At 49.4% G+C, this 16,712-nt stretch overlaps 1 protein-coding gene across 4 annotated transcripts in view; it reads left to right on the top strand.

The window, feature by feature from the left end:
• ALS2CL (ALS2 C-terminal like) overlaps positions 1 to 16,712 on the top strand; it is a 64,988-nt gene that overhangs the window by 26,028 nt on the left and 22,248 nt on the right. For 3 of the 4 annotated variants that reach the window (XM_050942472.1, XM_050942475.1, XM_050942474.1), the window contains exons 2-11: positions 565 to 673; positions 1,902 to 2,094; positions 3,691 to 3,756; positions 6,076 to 6,241; positions 7,312 to 7,440; positions 8,746 to 8,865; positions 9,920 to 9,996; positions 12,494 to 12,563; positions 13,071 to 13,267; positions 15,625 to 15,690. In XM_050942472.1, the coding sequence (XP_050798429.1) occupies positions 565 to 673; positions 1,902 to 2,094; positions 3,691 to 3,756; positions 6,076 to 6,241; positions 7,312 to 7,440; positions 8,746 to 8,865; positions 9,920 to 9,996; positions 12,494 to 12,563; positions 13,071 to 13,267; positions 15,625 to 15,690 (1,193 nt within the window). The remainder of the gene's footprint in view (positions 1 to 564; positions 674 to 1,901; positions 2,095 to 3,690; positions 3,757 to 6,075; positions 6,242 to 7,311; positions 7,441 to 8,745; positions 8,866 to 9,919; positions 9,997 to 12,493; positions 12,564 to 13,070; positions 13,268 to 15,624; positions 15,691 to 16,712) is intronic. The other variant, XM_050942473.1, reaches the window with a different exon arrangement.

Here is a 16,712-nt window from a genome sequence, read left to right on the forward strand (position 1 = left end):
GATGTGGTCAGAGCAGCTGTTATGGTGGGTAGCTTGGTGGCAGCATACAACATATTTTGCTGCCACTGGGGGCTCGTTGAGGCTCGTTGGCACAATGCTAATGGTGGAGGAAGTTTGAACTAACCCTGTCCTTGCCGTACGTCCTTTTGGCATAAAGTGGCTTCCTTCAGGAAAGCGAGTCCAGCTCTTGGGGCATTAATTCAGTATTAGAAAAGCTCAAGGACTTCTTCTGAAAGCTCTGATGCTTGCTGAAGTCTTGTAAGGAGGCAGCATGGTCTGTTGACAAAAGCAGTGGTCTGAGAATTAGTGTTTGGAGAAGGGAAACTGGGCTCTGTTCCCAGCTCTGCCACTGACCTTGCAGTGTGACCTTGGGCAAGTCACTTCACCTCTGTCCCTCTAATTCCCCTCCCACTTTTCTCTCTTTAGATTGTTCTTTTGTACTGGGCACGTCTCTCGCTGTGTGTGCAGCACCAAGCACCAGGAGGGCCCAATTTGGGGGCCTGGAGGCCATGCTGTGGTGTAGGGTTCTTTATAGTGAATGGCTTTAACTCTGTTTGCATCTAGGACATGTGTGCCACTGAAGCAGCAGAGTCGCTCCTACAATCAGAAGAAACCTTCTCTGCATGTCTAGCACGTATCAATACCATCGTTCTCGAGCCCCTGCTCCAGGCGGGTAAGCCCACAGACGAGAATGTAGCCACCTGCTTGTGAATCTCTGCTTCCCGGCATCTGATCGATGCAGTCCTTAGGCTTCGGTGGGAACTGAGGCAGGCGTATTGGAAGATGTTCTAACCTGGGGAAATGGAATCTAAACCTAGTTCAGATTAATCGGAGCTCTAAAGCTACGTCTACACTACACACCACCAAAAGCGGTGTGTAGCGATGTGTAGCACCCCTGGCACGGTGAAGAAACAAGCTGTGTCCATCCTGTGATATGTAGATACATGTGTCAGCGAAAAGCTCAGGTGAGGGAGGCAGCAGGGAAAGGCTCCTTTCCTCACAGAGGGGGAAGGGCACAAGTAGCTGAGAGATGGCAGAACACGACACGGCTAAAATAGCAATGTTAAATGGGGAAGGCGAGGCTTGGGTAAGTAGGGAGCCGTGTAGGGCCTGTATTCAGGGGCATAACCACACTCTTCAAGTGTGTCTATGCTCTACTTGCCTAAGCTGTGCCTTGCTGTCTACACTGCTACTTAACCCCATGCAAAGGGTGCTATCCTAGTACATACTCTACGAGGTTGCATGTGACCTCTCGTCCAAGACGTCGGCTTGGATCATTGACGGCTGTTTCCTTGCAGTAAATCCAGATTCCTACTGGTGTGAGAAGAGAGTCGGACCCGTAATAGACCTAAACTGGTGCTACTTTCCATTCTTTGAAAACCAAGCCTCCAATCTTGTATCCACTTGCAAGCTTGTTTCAGCACGAAGGAGTGAAGTTGGAATGGTTCTCACTCCCTTGCCTAGGCCCCCAAGCTGCTGTGCTCCTCCTGCCTTTTCCTCTTGATAGCAGTGACCACCCAGCTCTTAGCAAATAGAACTTGTGCAGCCAGATCCTCAGCTGGTGTATGTTGGTGCCGCTCCATTGACTTCAATGGAGCAACACCAATACACATCAGCTGAGTATGTGATCCACACAACTTCTTAAGGTAGAGGGTGTCCACACATGCTAGCCATCAGCTCTTCTCTCTGTAGAATGTCTCAGATTCATGTATATGTGAAAATACAATACCAAAGTGATGCACTGCACCATGTGTCTCCCAGGAGACTACTTGAGGCTCATCACCGAGTCCTGCCTTGAGTGCAGGGGACTGGACTAGAAGACATCTCGAGGTCCCTTCCAGTCCTGCACTTCTATCGTTCTGTGACTTTGTAGTGTCATCTCTTCTTGGTCTCTTTCAAAGAGCCTTATGAGCAGAAAGGAAAGGATAACTTGAAACTGTTGCTGCTTTTGAACGACCGCTTCCACGCTCTCTGGGACCTGACTGAGGAAAACCACCGGATGCTGAAAGAGAAGTTCAGCATCTCCCCGTCGCTCTGCCTCCAAGACCTCTACATCCTATGGAAGGGAGACCTGTTTCTCAGTATCTACATCCAGTAAGTACAAAGACACTATAATGTTGATTACTGAAGCAAACCTATTAGAGGATCAGGATTAAATCTTCGTCTATCTCAGCGGTTCTCAAGCTGTGGGTCTGGACCCCAATGTGGGTCAGGGGCCCATATGAATGAGGTCGCCAGGGATGACTTAGACTTGCTGGGGCCCGGGGATTCAGCTCTGGCCAGTGGGGCTCAGGTTACAGGCCCCTGCCTGAGGCTGAAGCTTTTGGACTCCAGCTTTGGCCCCCTTGCCTGGAGCGGTGGGGCTCGGGCTTTGGCCTCTCCACTTGGGGCAGTGGGGCTCAGGCAGGCTCAAGCTTCGGTCCCCCCTTCTGGGGTCATATAGTAATTTGTGATGTCAAAAGGGGTCACTGTGCAGCGAAGTTTGAGAACCCCTGGTGTCTAGTTGGTATCGTTTCCCTACCTGTGGCTGTGATTTTTTTTTTTTTTCCTCTGAAGAGGTTTAAGAAGAAGACTGGTGCACTCTGATATTTAGAAGCTTTACAGGAGTGGAGGGTGGGGCTATAAGCCATGACTGGGTTATATGCAACCCGAGTTTGTGCTGTGATCAGGATGGGAGGACTTGTGTCTAGATCGGGGTGGGGTGCGGGGAAGCAAGCAGACCTCACTGGACACGGAGTGGAAAAAGGAACATGTCACAGTCATTCGAATCTATTAAAGCACAACTGCCAAGGAGACTGCTCCTGTGCAGGAGTGTTTTCAGGATTGGGCTCTGGTGTGCTATAGACCCCTTAAAATCTGGGATAACCGGCAGCTTATAGTTGCTCTGCCGTTCCTTAGAAACGCAATCATCCCAAACTCGGGATGCTGGATATCACACCTTGCTCTCTGTGTAGGCTGACCTCCGCACGGGTGTCAGGTCCTGTGCTAGCAGATTGGATTGCCTACACACCCTAGTCCCCATCCTGCAGTGTCACATGTTTAGCATGCAGGGTGATCTGACTCTGCAGGTGCATACTGTTGTGTTAATGGTGGGGGAGAGAGGCACATCCATACCAAAGCCATCTCTCTCTTATGGTTCCGGGGAGAAGCAACCTGTGGGTGGCGAGGCAGGGGGGTTACAAATGATATAACAACCTGCCCCCAGCAGAACACCTGATGGTTTCAAGGAATTAGACAAAATGGAGCAGAGCACATGCTGACATTGGGCTGTCTGCTTCTGGTGGTGAGATCATGTACGGGGTTTTGTCTAGCAGACCTGGTTCTGTGTGTCAGTAGAAGCCCATAGGGTTAAATCACCGGTCTTGGGTTCAGTCCCTGCAGACTGACCCTCCAGGGCTGCTGTTGCCTAAGCAAAGTGGATCTTAAGGTACTTTCCTGGTAAACAGCCTATGGAGAATGTTCCCTATTGATAATCTCCCAAGTGAAGTTATACAAGGCATTGGAGAGCATTCTGTAGGGAACATGCATGGAGGGAATAGTCTATGGGCTTAGTCTCCATCTCTGACACCCCGGGCAAAAAAGGTAACAGACATGATAGGCTTTCAAACGAGCCACAAGAGTCTCCCAGTGCCTCTTAAACCTGGTAGCTACCACTTGACCCAAACTCAGCCTCTTTCTCTTTACCTACAGATACTTTGTCACCTTTGCAAACTGTGTTGTGGTCCAGGGCTTTGACCAGGCGGCAAAGAATAAAAGGTTAGTGGCTTCAGACCCTCCAGTGTCCTGTTCAGCCTGAGGGAATAACCCTGTCTGCATGATGGAAAGCTAAAGGAGTGAGGCTTCAAGCAGGTCCTAGAGTCCGCTGGCTTATGGGAGCTGGCCCTGCTACAGTGATATGCTGGCCAGAAAGTGCCTCATCGCTCTAGTAATCCAGCCAGCGTGGTAACAAGACGGCACTGAGTAATCTCTACTTCATGGCTGGGTTGCAGACCTACAATGCAGGCTGCTTCCAGCTTCAGTGGAGGCCACGATGCCAGGTTACACCCTAACCACTAGGCTAAAAGTTATATGGGGAGGTACCACCACCTCCTTCACTGACTTTGAATCTGGCCCTTTAAAAATGCCAGGAAACAAAGGCTTTGCGTCAAACCACTTCTTTAAATCAAGCAGGGGTGTCTGTTAGGTTGAACTGCTGAAATGTCTCTGCTTTTTTGGATTTGAACCCAACCCCGTCTTGGAACTGCTGGTGAACCAAAAAATCGGTGATTTGCTCAGCTCTAATAGTGACTGAACTGAGTGCTTAGATCCTTGGCAGGAAGGTGAGCAAAACAGGACCAGAATGTGCTGCTTTGTGTGTCGCAGCATGTAAACCAAAGAGTGCAGCTACTTTTTAAGGTATGTCTACACTGAAGTCATGAGGTGTGATGGCAGCATGTGTAAACAGGCCTGACCTAGCTCGAGCACTAATGGCAGTGAATCTGCAGTAGCATGCGTTGTAGGGCAGGCTGTACAAGTCATCCTGGAACCTTGTCCCCCCCAGGACCCACCCGTGCAGAAATGCACTGGCACGGCTTCATAGCTTTGGGATTGGAGCAATCTGAGCAGAACACCAATTTCAGGTTAGGTAGTCTCCTAGAACCAGAGCCGCTGCTGCTCTCTCTCATGATCTTGATGGATTCTGAGATGGTCCTTAACTCAAAGTGAGGAGGGATTCCATGTGATTTGCTCTCCCAGCCCCTTCCAGCAGATCTTGCTGGGAAACAAAGAGGGGAGAGAGTCACTGAGGTAAAGAGAGGCAAGCACTGAAAAGGTCAGAGACCTCAGTATCTGGCAGAAGCTCCATTTCAGCTCCACGGAATCACATCTTGTGCAATTTCTCGGGTGCGTAGTGGAGACAGACTATGCAAACTGCCATTTGAATAGAACATTCAAAAGCCTGCTCATAATTAGGCACGAGTAACCACTGCCGAATTGCAAAATAGCTCAAGTAAAGAGCAGATAAAATCAGAGCTGCTGGAGGATTTGTCCTGTTAGAAGTGTTCAGAGAAGCATTTAATTTCCAGTCAGAACTGGAAGGCCTGGAAATTTGCACATACTATACACAACGTTTTCTCTGCTATTTGAAAGATTTTTGTAGACTTGCCAAGGAGAATAGCAGAGCTGCTGGCTGTGCTGTCAGCTTGCTCTTTCTAGATCAGTGGTTTTCAACCTAAGATTTCCAAAGGGCTCCACACCACCATTTGAAATTTTTAGGGGTTCTCAAATGAAAAAGGTTGAAAACCACTGGCCTAGATGCTGCAAAAGTAACTTCCTTCTCTTAATTCCTGATCAGTTTCACTCAGTGAGTTACTACATGTAACAGATCTGTAGTCCAATGACTGCATTTCAACACTGAACGGCTTTGGATGGTAGCCAGCACATAATGATATTAATATAAAGACAGAGTTGGGGGCGAGGGCTGTGTGCCTTAGTGGTAGGGGAACCTCACATGTTTAAGGTAAATATTCAAACTTTGCGGTTTTCATCCAAATTTGGGTCTGTAAAACTGGGCCAGGAACTTCATTTCAGTAGCTTTTCTTGCACTGTTTGTTGCCGGTCCTTACCGTAACGAGTCCTGTGGAAAAGGATATTGAACAGACAAGACAGTAGTTTGGGGCTTTTATCTGAATCGGTCCACTAGTGTATTGTGTCTAGTGTCAGTCCAGCAGTGTGACTGTAACACCATACTCCTTTATGTGTACTTCACAAGAACAGTGAGTGGTTTTTGCCAAGGTCACGTAGCAGGCCAGTGGCAGGTGTGGAATCAAGCTCTGGTATACGATCTCCCAGTCCAATGACTACCCCACTAGACCACACTTCTGCATTGGCCATAGTTACTGACATCCCTGTCTGGGAGTCACCTGTGTCCTGTCAGCAAAGTTGCTGTGTAGCATGGGTGTGACTGAACGTTTGTTTGGCTGAGCAGATGGGCAGTTGTGAAAAGCTGCCTCATTAAGAGAAGCAGGTTAGACACCACTAAGCGTGGGGACACGTGCCCAGTAACGAACTGTGTCTTGTTGACTGGAAACCTTGCAGTGAATTCTGGAAGACACACAAGACCGCACTGAAGCAATTCCTTGCAGATTTCACATCTGAGACTTCCATTCCGGTGGCCCTGCATACAGTACTCCATAAACCTCTCCGGGATCATGTGCAGCAATATGCCCTCATCCTTACCAGGCTGAGCGAGGCCATTGGCAAGGTAACTAGACTGTTCATACTGGTATTTGACAACCAGTCTTGGTATTCCATACACAGAGCTCTGGAGTATTGTGATACTGAAACCACCGTATGCTGTAAGGAAAATGTGTGTAACAGGCAGGCGGTGGTAGGGGGCCGTGTTGGTGCAGATTCCTTCATCTAAAGACTCTAAAACACTTCTCTGTAAAATCATTAGGCATTGCCAAAACTTTCTGCCAGCTCTAGTTGCAAATAGCTTGTTCACCAAAAAGTGTGCTCTTGGTTGACCTGAATCAAAAAAATCCGTGTTTTGGAAATGTCCAAATGAAACACTTTTTTGACCTGAGTTGAAGTTATTTGACTTTCCTATGCACCAAAAAAATCTCAATTTCATTTTTGGTTTGACTTGATGTGAAGCTTTTTGTTTTGTTTTGGAATTGCCCATGTATAGAAAAATCCACTATTTGTCCATCTTAAATGGCAACATAATGCAGGCCACCCATAATACAGCCAGGTATACAGAGGGGAAGTAACTGGCCCAGATTCACCCAGTAAGCAGAGGAATAGATCTCAGAGGCTTGAAGCTGTAATATGCTCGAACCACTAACCAGTGGCTCTCAAACTTATTTTACTGGTGACCCCTTTCACATAGCAAGCCTCTGACTGCGACCCCCTCCCCCTTATAAATTAAAAACACTTTTTTATATATTTAACACCATTATAAATGCTGGAAGCAAAGCGGAATTTGAGGTGGAGCTTGACAGCTTGCGACCCCCTATGTAATAACTTTGCAACCCCCTGAGGGGTCCTGACCTCCAGTTTGAGAACCCCTGCATTAGACAATAGAATGACAGATGCCAAGATCAAAAGGGATGTCTGTGACTACCTGTATAATACAGGCCAGAGAACTCCCCCAAAATAATTCCTAGATCAGAGCTTGTAATAAATCAGCAGTTGACACACTAGTACTTAGGGCCAGCACAATGAATTCAGATCTGCCATGTCTCTCCTACAGTTGTGATGTAGGAAGAGATGGAGATCTGGTACAGGTCTAACTGAAACATTCCTAAAAGCGCATTCTCCTGTTGACAGTGCCCTGACCAAGAACTCGTCACCAGTGTGGCCAAGCAATATGCCAAACTGCAGTCTTTCATTAGCCAAGTGCTGGATGAAGCCTGCCTGACCAAAGCCCTGTGGAAGTCCTTGGGAAACAAACTCACGGTGAGTCAGAAACGCCACCTCGGTGGCCCTCCGGTCTGCGGTCCTTCATGGTCATGCTGATGGCCCAGGACAAGAGATTCCAGAGCATGCATTGTACTGGGAACTAGACAGGTCCTCATGGATCCACTTTACCAAAGGGCTGGCCATTCCAACGCCTCCCCCGTGGCTCTGGAGAGCCATACAGCGGGCCCCAGGTCTTGTATTCTTAGGTTAGGTTCCATAATGGGCTCATTCACAGAGGCTGTTCAACATCCCCTTCACCAAAGAATGGTGACCCCTAAAATATTCAGGGGTCAGTGTGTCTTAATTGACTAGCCAAATTTCTAAGCCCCCCTCAAATGCTACAAAACCCTCACTCCTGCCTCAGACCACCACACAACTGCCTCGATCAGATCCCCAAACACTGCCTTTTCAGTCTGTACAAATCCCCACTGCCCTCCCGCCCTAGGAGGCCTGTGTTCTGCCTATCTGGAGGTGGCACTGTAATCTCTGAGCAGGGGCCCTGCTGCCTGCTATTCCTTCAGCATCCTTTCTCCTTAAGGTGCAAGTAATAGTGGCCAAGCTTCTGTTGGTGTCTTGAAGCCTACAAAATATACATTGCCTCCCTAATCCTCTACCTGGGGGTGACCAACCCTTCTGGTCCCCCAGTCTGAGGCTTGTAGGGGTCTGTCTCATGTTCCTTTACCTGGGAGCAGCATCCAGCTCTGGCTATAACTCCTCTTCCATGGCACTTCCCAAGTGCTTGTCCCCACCAGAAGTGAGAGAACATTTATCCAAACACCTCAACTGCAGTGTCTTCAGTTTTTTGTTCCAAAAGTAGGCAAGAGTTCAGTAGGCTTCCTACATTATCTGCTTCCTTCCACCCCTCTCTTCCTGGGGAGGCAAAGTTTAGTATTACTCCTACATTCCAGTCGTCTTTAGGGGTGTGTGACTGACTGGTTCAGACGTGACTATAAGCTTACTTGAACCAGGCCCCATTCAAGCGTATGGAACCCAAATGTTCTTGGGGACAAAAACAGACGTAGACTCAATGAAGACTTATCTAGGTCTCCTGCTTCCAGGGTGCATCCTTGGAGGCTTCCCAGGATTCTCCACCACTAGAAACCTTGCGTGGTTGAAGCTCTAGTTTGAGGAAACTTCTGTTTGGCTTCTTCTGCCCCTATAGCTCTCTAACGTTGGCAGTCAGCTAGTCTCTCTCTGAGGTGATCAGAGTGAGATGCACTGTACCCATTCCTTCAGGTGCTTCTCTTTTTGGGAATCCATGAGCTCTTTCACCATCACATACTTCCTTGGTTCCCTTGGCAGGAGTGGCTCTGTGTTCCCGAGCGCAGGCTGCTGGAAGACAGCAAAAACCTTCCGATCTTCGCCAGCGTGGGCCGAACCAGTCGGGTTCTGCTCTTTGATGACATCCTAGTGCTGATTCAGGTGAGTCGGTCCTGGGAGAAGGATAAAGAGCTAACATCGTCATCGTGAAAGGCTCAGTCCTGCTGAAAGTGACACCACTTTGGTTCAAATACCATAGTGGAGTCTGGCTGTAGCTTGAAATGCTCCAGCTCAGATCCATGTATGTTTTTGACTTTCAATGGAGATTAAGAGAAGAAAGCTGGGTAGGGAGGGAGAAGAGGCCTAGCATAACTTTCTTTCCTAGTACACTTGTGCCATCATAACAAATCCATGCTACTTAATGTCCATGGTTGGAAGTGTACTTAGCTTTTTTTTTTTTCTTATGAGATTGAGAGGCCCTTGAACTGAGGGGATTAGGCTAAAGCCTCAACCTGCCAATACTTACGCACGTGGTTACATGCTTGCAGGACCGAATAGACTCTGGATGGGAAGAAGGGTTTGGAAAATTTTAAGTAATAAAGCATGGAACAGAGTTGTAGCCAGAACTACTGCACCTTTCAAAGGCATTTCCTTTCTCTGCATCCCTTGCTGCCACCCCTACCCCACATCAGTGCAGGGAGCAATGGGGGCTCAGCTTGGAATCGTATTGGGATGGGCCGCACGGGATGCATGCACTGCTGTCAAATGCTACTAGAGCTGTGTGAATAACAGTTATTTTGGGTTGCTGGCAATTCTGGAATGGAAAAAAGATTGGGCTGAGTGAAACATTTTGTTTGAATTTTGAGCAATTTAAGGGATTCTGAATTCTTAATGTGAAGGAAATGTCAAAACGGTCCATTTAAAACTGGGAAATCAAAACATTTTGGTTTAGAAGGTATCACAACAAAATATTTAGACTTTTGGAATCTTTTGTTTTGACACAAATAATTTGGTGACACTGACAGACATTCTCAAAGTTTTGGAGTTACCAAATCTGCCTTGCTTCTCCCCCCGCCCTCCCCAAATTCAGCCAAAAAATGTCATCATCCAGCTCTACATGCAAAAATCTGTCCCCTGGATCACCTGACCAATGCTAATATCTGGGTATGTAATACCTGCTCTTCTCAAACTGCTCATCTTTCTGTCTGCTTTTTAGGGGAACAACTGCCAGAGTTTTGATCTGAAGCTTGTGTGGGTCGATGGATCCGGCAGTGAAAAGCCAGACCCGGAGAAGTATGTGAAATACTTTCGCTTTGAAAACAGGTTCAACTCCACATATTTCAAATCATTCACTTTGGGATCAGTCTCCTTCCCCTTACTGATGGTAGGGTGACCAGATCGCAAGAGTGACATATCAGGACATATTGGGCGAGTGGGGGCAGGGGAAGAGACAGACACAGGTGCAGAGCCCCGACCAGAGCCAGAGTACACTGGTCCATCTGGCCCTGTGCTACCAGCGTGCCCCTTCCTGTTGAGGGTGGGCCCATGCTGCGCCACACAGCTCCCCTGCCCAGCACCCCCGGGATCCACAATGCCCAGAGACCCCTGGGAGCCTTCCACCACAAATGCACAGTGCTGTATGCGTACACCCTGCCCAGCACCCCCCTGCCCACAGCCCCACCACAGCTGCCCAGCACCCCACACGGAACCCCCCACTCGCTATTTTCCCACTACACAAAGATTTCCCCTCCCTCCCAGTGCCCTTCCCCACAGCCCCACCACAACTACACAATGCCCCACACAGACCTGCACTGCCCAGTGCCCTGACACACACAAACCTCCCCCACTGCCCAGCGCCCTTCACACCCTCACTTCCCAGCACCCCCCACATACCTCCCAGACACTCACTCCATCACACCCTGCCCCCTTCCCTGGCTCCACTCACCAGCCCTCCTGAGAGGTCCCTGGCTCCTAGGGTGAGAGCGGCAAGGGGAGTCGCCAGACTCTCCACGTGCTGCACCCACCACAAGCGTGAGGTCTGTGGCTCCCATTGTCCAGGAAAAGCACCAATGGGAGCTGCTGGAGACATGGAGTGGGGCTTGCAGGCGCTGGCAACACACAGAACCCCCGCACCCAAAGAGCCAGAGGGACCTGCCAGGGGGCAAGGTGGGGAGTCCTGGTGGTGCTTACCTGGGGCGGCTCTTATCCTGGGAAGCATCTGGCAAGTTGGTCCCTTTTGGCTCCTAGGGTCGTGGGTTGGGTGAGTGGAGGGCTCTCTGCCTGCTCCTGACACCTGCAAGCCCCACCCCTGCAGCACGCAGCGATCCTGCTGGCGGGCAGGTGCCGGGAGCTGCCCCAGCAGTGGCAAGTGGTGGTGCCATGGCTGCGGTCCAGACGGTCCCCAATATCGGGACAAAGGGCATCCTGACCGATGTAAGGTCGGGACGCAGGCAAGTCCCCTAAAATTGGGATGTCTGGTCACTCAACTGATGGCTGCGTGAGCAGGAGTTGACTTATGGGCTATTCATGATCCTGTCTTAGACCCTTCTCAGGAAGTTCAGATGTGTACTGCTGGTTTTACTGATATTTTATTACTGATGATTCTCAAACTGTCTTTGAACTCCTTAAATCGGTCACTATCTAGTTAGTTTCTCAAAAGACAAAACTCGGATATAGGGTGTAAGTACTGTCCTGGGGGGAAAATACCAGGCATTAAAGGGCTCTTCAAAGTAGTGGAGAGAGGTATAGTAGGAACTTATGGGTGGAAACAGAAACCCGACAAATTTACATTAAAGACAAGGAACAAACTTCTAACCATGAGGGTGATTTAACCCATGGAACACGCTACCAAAGGAAGTGATGGATTCTCCATCTCTTGATGTCTTTGGACCAAGACTGGTGGCTTTTTTTGGAAGACGTTTTTGAGCCAAATCTAAGTTGTTGGGCTCAATCCAGGGGTAAGCAACTGGAGCTCTCTGGCCTGTGTGATTCAGGAGGTCAGACTAGATGGTCATAATGATCCCTTCTGGTCTTAAAAATCTTTGAATCCAAGTGGCAATTACTTGGCTGATGGGTCAGTCTCTGAAATATGTTCATAGAGTTGAAGGCCAGAAGGGTCTATCAGATCATCCTCTGACCTCCTGTCTGTCACAGGCCACTAACGTGCCCAGCATCTCCTCACCAAACGCAACAACCCAAGTATCATAGGTCACAGGAGACTGGATTGTCATCTGCCACCGGCAGAGAATAGGAGGGACCACGGTGCACCAGTGCCCAAGGCCCCCTGCAATAGCGGAGTTGAGTGAGATGCTCAGATAATCCTGCCAAGTGATTTGCACCCACATGTGGCAAAGAGGGGCAAAAAACCCTGCCAAGATCATTGCCAATCTGACCTGGGGGACCGTTCCTTCCCACCCCAAGCGTGGCGTTCAGTTACTCCCTGAGGATATGAGCAAGAACCAGCCAGCCAAGCACTGGAGAAAGAATGCTCAGTGCCACCCCAGAGCCCTGACCCACCCTGCCCAGTGTCTCATCTCCAGCTGTGGCCATCCCTGATCCTTCAGAGGAAGGAGATAAACCTCCCAGAATACACTGGGGGGAGGAAGAGTGAGAAATCCCTTCCTGACCCCTGTGGGTGGGTGGCTGATGCCCTGAACCATGAGTTTTTAGGCACATAAACCAGAAGTTGAGTACAAAGTAGTCAGAAAAGGGCAGTAAAGTCTTGCTCTGGACTGCCTGTAGAGAGAGCTCTCGCTTTTCCCCACCTCCCTAATATTGCCTTTCCGCTTAGCAGGCATGCACTCCATATCGTCACACCAGAAGAAGCGTTCTTCCTCTCTGCCAAGGAGCTACAGATGAAGGTGAGTTGAAGTGACAGCAGCGTTCTGTAGATTCATTGTGTGCAATACCAGGGCCGTCCTGGCTGTTGGAATAATGAGAAGACATCAAAGCTTTAAATGCTAAAAACTGCACTTACGTTTTGATGCAAAACACTCCAGTGCCACCTTTTGTTCGTAGGCTGATTCTTGGGATGTCCAGTCCTTGCTCACGTCCTGATTAGAAGTATTAGGTGGCCATGTATCTGCCTAAATCCAGATTGGGATGCTCCACTGTGGTTATTGGATGTTGTGCTAAAAGGCCGTCGGCTTGAAACCTGAGCTCCCAGATGAGTAAATGGCGGCAGGAATTTCCTAGTGTGGGAGCAGTGATCCAACATGATTACATGGTGGTGGGTAGATAAACGAGTAATATTGGACCCTGCTGGTGGCCGCCTGCCTGTTTCCCTGGAACTTAACTTGTCAGGAGCCATTTGTTCTTCTCCCATTCCCACCTCCTGCCTGAATCCTCTGGTCCCTTTGTGCCCCCAGGCAGTCTGGCAATGGAAGCTGAATCAAGCCGTGCGCCAGGCACTGAATGGGAAGAGAGATTTCCCCTTGTGGGGCGAGGCCGGGGAGGGAAGCGAGCCTCCTTTCCATCGCTGCTTCAAGTACGTCTTCCGAGCAGAGGGTAGATTCAAGAACGCCGCGTACGAAGGTGAATGGTACTGGGGGAAACCACATGGCAAGTAAGAACCTCAGCTTGTGTTTCCAATTCTGTGTGTAAACTTTGAGGCCACCTATCGTTCTCAGGGAGTGAGGCTGGCTGGGACCAGGCAGGCAATATAGCCGCCTCCCTTCGTCTGGCTTTGCCAGAGTCAGTCCTGGTGTGTGACCCATCTTGGGCCTCTTCGCTAGGTACTACTAGTAGTACTGGCTTGTGCTGTAAACTGCCGGGTACTAAGCTAGGGATGTGGCTAAGGGCTGTTGAAAGCATCACATGGTTATAAAGACACGTGTCTGACAGAGCCCTGAATGCTTACCAGACCTGAACTCCATCAGCAAACACGTCCTCTGGGTAACAAGAAAATATTATACATGCTGACTGGACCTGGCCTGCCCTGGCTGAGTGGGTCAGTAGAATTGATGTCCTCTCCACTCACAAGCCCTTTTTGTTACGAGCCCCAAACACTGCCCTAGTTTTGTGTCTACACATCTAACAATTCATAGATTCCCTTGTCTGACTGCACAATGACAGAAGCCGTGAAACTTGCACCAGAAAACGGGGACTATATTGCCAGTGATCGTAGAATGGGGTGGTGAGGTGCTGGGAGATTCATTGGTAAAACGGCCACCTGGGTATTACTGAATCATCCCTGACAGAGAACTTATCCCTGGGTTCATGAGTCGCTTTTGGAAGAGCAAATGGTTTTCCCTTGGATTGCACCAAATGGGAGATTTGTGTTAGTAGCACCCACAACTTCTAAATGAGATCAGGACGGTAGTGTGCTACTTACACACGGTAAAACACTGTCCTTCCCCAGTGTGCTTTTCGTCTAGCCAGATGAGACACAGGTGGGAGGAAGGGAAGTATTATCCTGGTGTTACCCAGGAGTCACTTTGGCACAGACACTGAGGGTATGTTTACATTGCAGTTTGAAAACCCGTGGCTGACCCATGCCAGCTGACTCAGGCAAAGGGGCTGTTTAATTGCAGTGTAGGGATTCAGGCTTGGGATGGATCCAGGCTCTAGGACCCTCCCACCTAGCAAGGGGCTGGAACCCAGAATCCCTGTCTGTTTTCATGTGTTGGTTTTTATACTTGGATTGTCAGCTCTTTGGGGCAGGGGCTGTCTTTGTTTGTATAACACCTAGCATTCTGGGGGTCCTGGTTCATGACTGGGAACCTTGGAGCTGTACAGTCTCAAAGCACTTTACAAAGGAAGTCAGTACCATTACCCCCATTTTACAGATGGGAAAACTGAGGCACGAGGCAGTGCAGTGAGTTGTCCAAGGTCAATCTATAGGCTAGTAGCAGAACCAGGAATAAACCCAGCTCTCCTAGTCCTGGTCTCAGTAGTAATCTACTGTGAGCAGTTAATTTGTAGGGCAGAAAAATCTCAAAGGGTTTTGCGTATGCTTTGTGGGTTGGATATGTTGGCCAGACACTGAAGTCTTGTGAACTACTTGTAAGGGGAATGTGCCCTCCTGGGAGTCATGGAGTGAATCTGGCTCCATGGCCAGTACTTGGAGCTGGTTGAAACCCGTTTTTTACTTGTCCAAATTTTGATGCGAAAGATTTTGCAGAAAACCTTTTTTCCAATATTTTGCAATGTTGGGTGGTTTTTGATCCAATTAGTGTGGACAAGTTTCTGAAAAAAAAATCTATCTTTATAAATACGTTGTCAAAACCTTTCTTTTCTACCCAGTGCTAGTTCTACCTTGGGAAGAAAAAGTTGAAATAACAGGATACCAGCTTTGTCACAACTACCTCATTCTGAGGGTCAGATTTGCACCAGTCAGAAGACACAATCACTTCATTTTATTTGACCATCTCCATGACCTGTTTCTCTCTGCTTGGAATAGAACTGTATGAATTGCCAAAGCTGAACGAACCAATGGCTATGCAAAATGCCTCAATTAATATAAATCCCCCATTAATTCCTTAACTCTGCTCCAGAGTGCACAGACTTGGCGTATGTATTCACTGCGCACACACAAAAAAGGGTGCTCTTAACTTGGGTTAAAATAGCAGTGAAGACACGGCAACTCTGCTTTTAACTTGGGCTAGCGGCTTGTTAGTCTATAGGGGAGCCTGCGGTCGACCTCCGCTGCTAACCAGAGTTAAGAACATGGTTTTTTTTGTGCGTGTAGACATACCTGGTATCGTTATCCATGCCCAGGAGCACAATCAATCACCTCTTGGGTCTAGGACACTCCCTCCATGCAATTATACTATGGGGCCGGGGTGGAGGATTTCCTGACCTTAGTTGAGGAGTGGACTCTGCTAGAAGCATGGGTATTAAAAACTCTTAATGCTCTAGCATACTTCGAGAAACTGCAACTGTTCTTGATCTGCTTCTTATTATACTTGCTTTGAATTGCAGGGGGACACTGAAGTGGCCTGATGGCCGGAACCATGTTGGGGATTTCAAAGAGGGCCTGGAACATGGGTAAGCTTTTATAAAGCTGGCTTCCCTTGCTTATAAACACAAGTGCAGGGGGACTGGCTGTTAAAGGGTCAGCGGACGTGGAACTCTAAAGCATGAGTTTTCTCGCCCAGTCTCTCTAGAGAAACATGGCGTTATGAGAATAAGAGTCTACTACAGCTGCCAGCTAATGGGAGCTCCTGTTTGAGCCAAGCAATACTTAGCGCAGACAGTCCTGGGTTAGAGCCCCAGCTGTCAGAGCACCCACGTGGAATGTGTTGCCTCATTGACAGGATAACACATGTTGTTGTTGCTCAAATAGTTACAGCTGGGGGCGGGCGTCAGTCACTTTCCCCTCTCACCTATGAAGTGGAGTAATGGGAGATGATCTGGGCCAAGTTCATCCCTGAGGTTAATCCACTGAAACTTAGAGAGATGGATTTGACCCTGTGTGTGTAGATCCAGGGTGGGCAAACCTTTTTGGCTCGAGGGCCCCATCTGCGTGGGGAAATTGTATGTAGGGCCATGAATGTAGGGCTGGGGCAGGGGGTTGAGGTGCAGGAAGGGGTGTGTGGTGTGCAGAAAGGGTCTCAGGGCAAGGGCTTGGGGAGCAGGAGGGCTGCAGAGTACAGGAGGGGGCTTAGAGGGTTGGGGTACAGGAGGGGGTCTGGGAGCAGGCTCCAGCTTGGCGCTGCTTACTTCGAGCGGCTCCGGGGTGGCAGCAGCATGCAGTGGGGCTAAGGCAGGCTCCCAGAAGTGATCAGCATGTCCGGCAGTGGCTCCTGGGGGTGGGGTGGGGCAGGTGGCCCATCTGCACACTACCCTTGCCTGCGGGTACCACCCTAGAAGTTCCCCTTGGCCACAGTTCTCTGTTCCTGGCCAATGGGAGCTGCGGGAGGCGCTGCCTGAAGGCGAGGGCAGCGTATGAAGCCCTCTGCCCCTTCTCCCCCAGGGGCTGCAGGGACAAGGTGCCGGCCGCTTCTGGGTGTGGCAAGGGGACAGGGCAGGCAGGGAGCCTGCCTTAGCCCTGCTGCACCACGGGACTG

The sequence above is a fragment of the Gopherus flavomarginatus genome, chromosome 2, assembly GCF_025201925.1.
Source record: "Gopherus flavomarginatus isolate rGopFla2 chromosome 2, rGopFla2.mat.asm, whole genome shotgun sequence".
NCBI classification, from domain to species: Eukaryota; Metazoa; Chordata; order Testudines; family Testudinidae; genus Gopherus; species Gopherus flavomarginatus.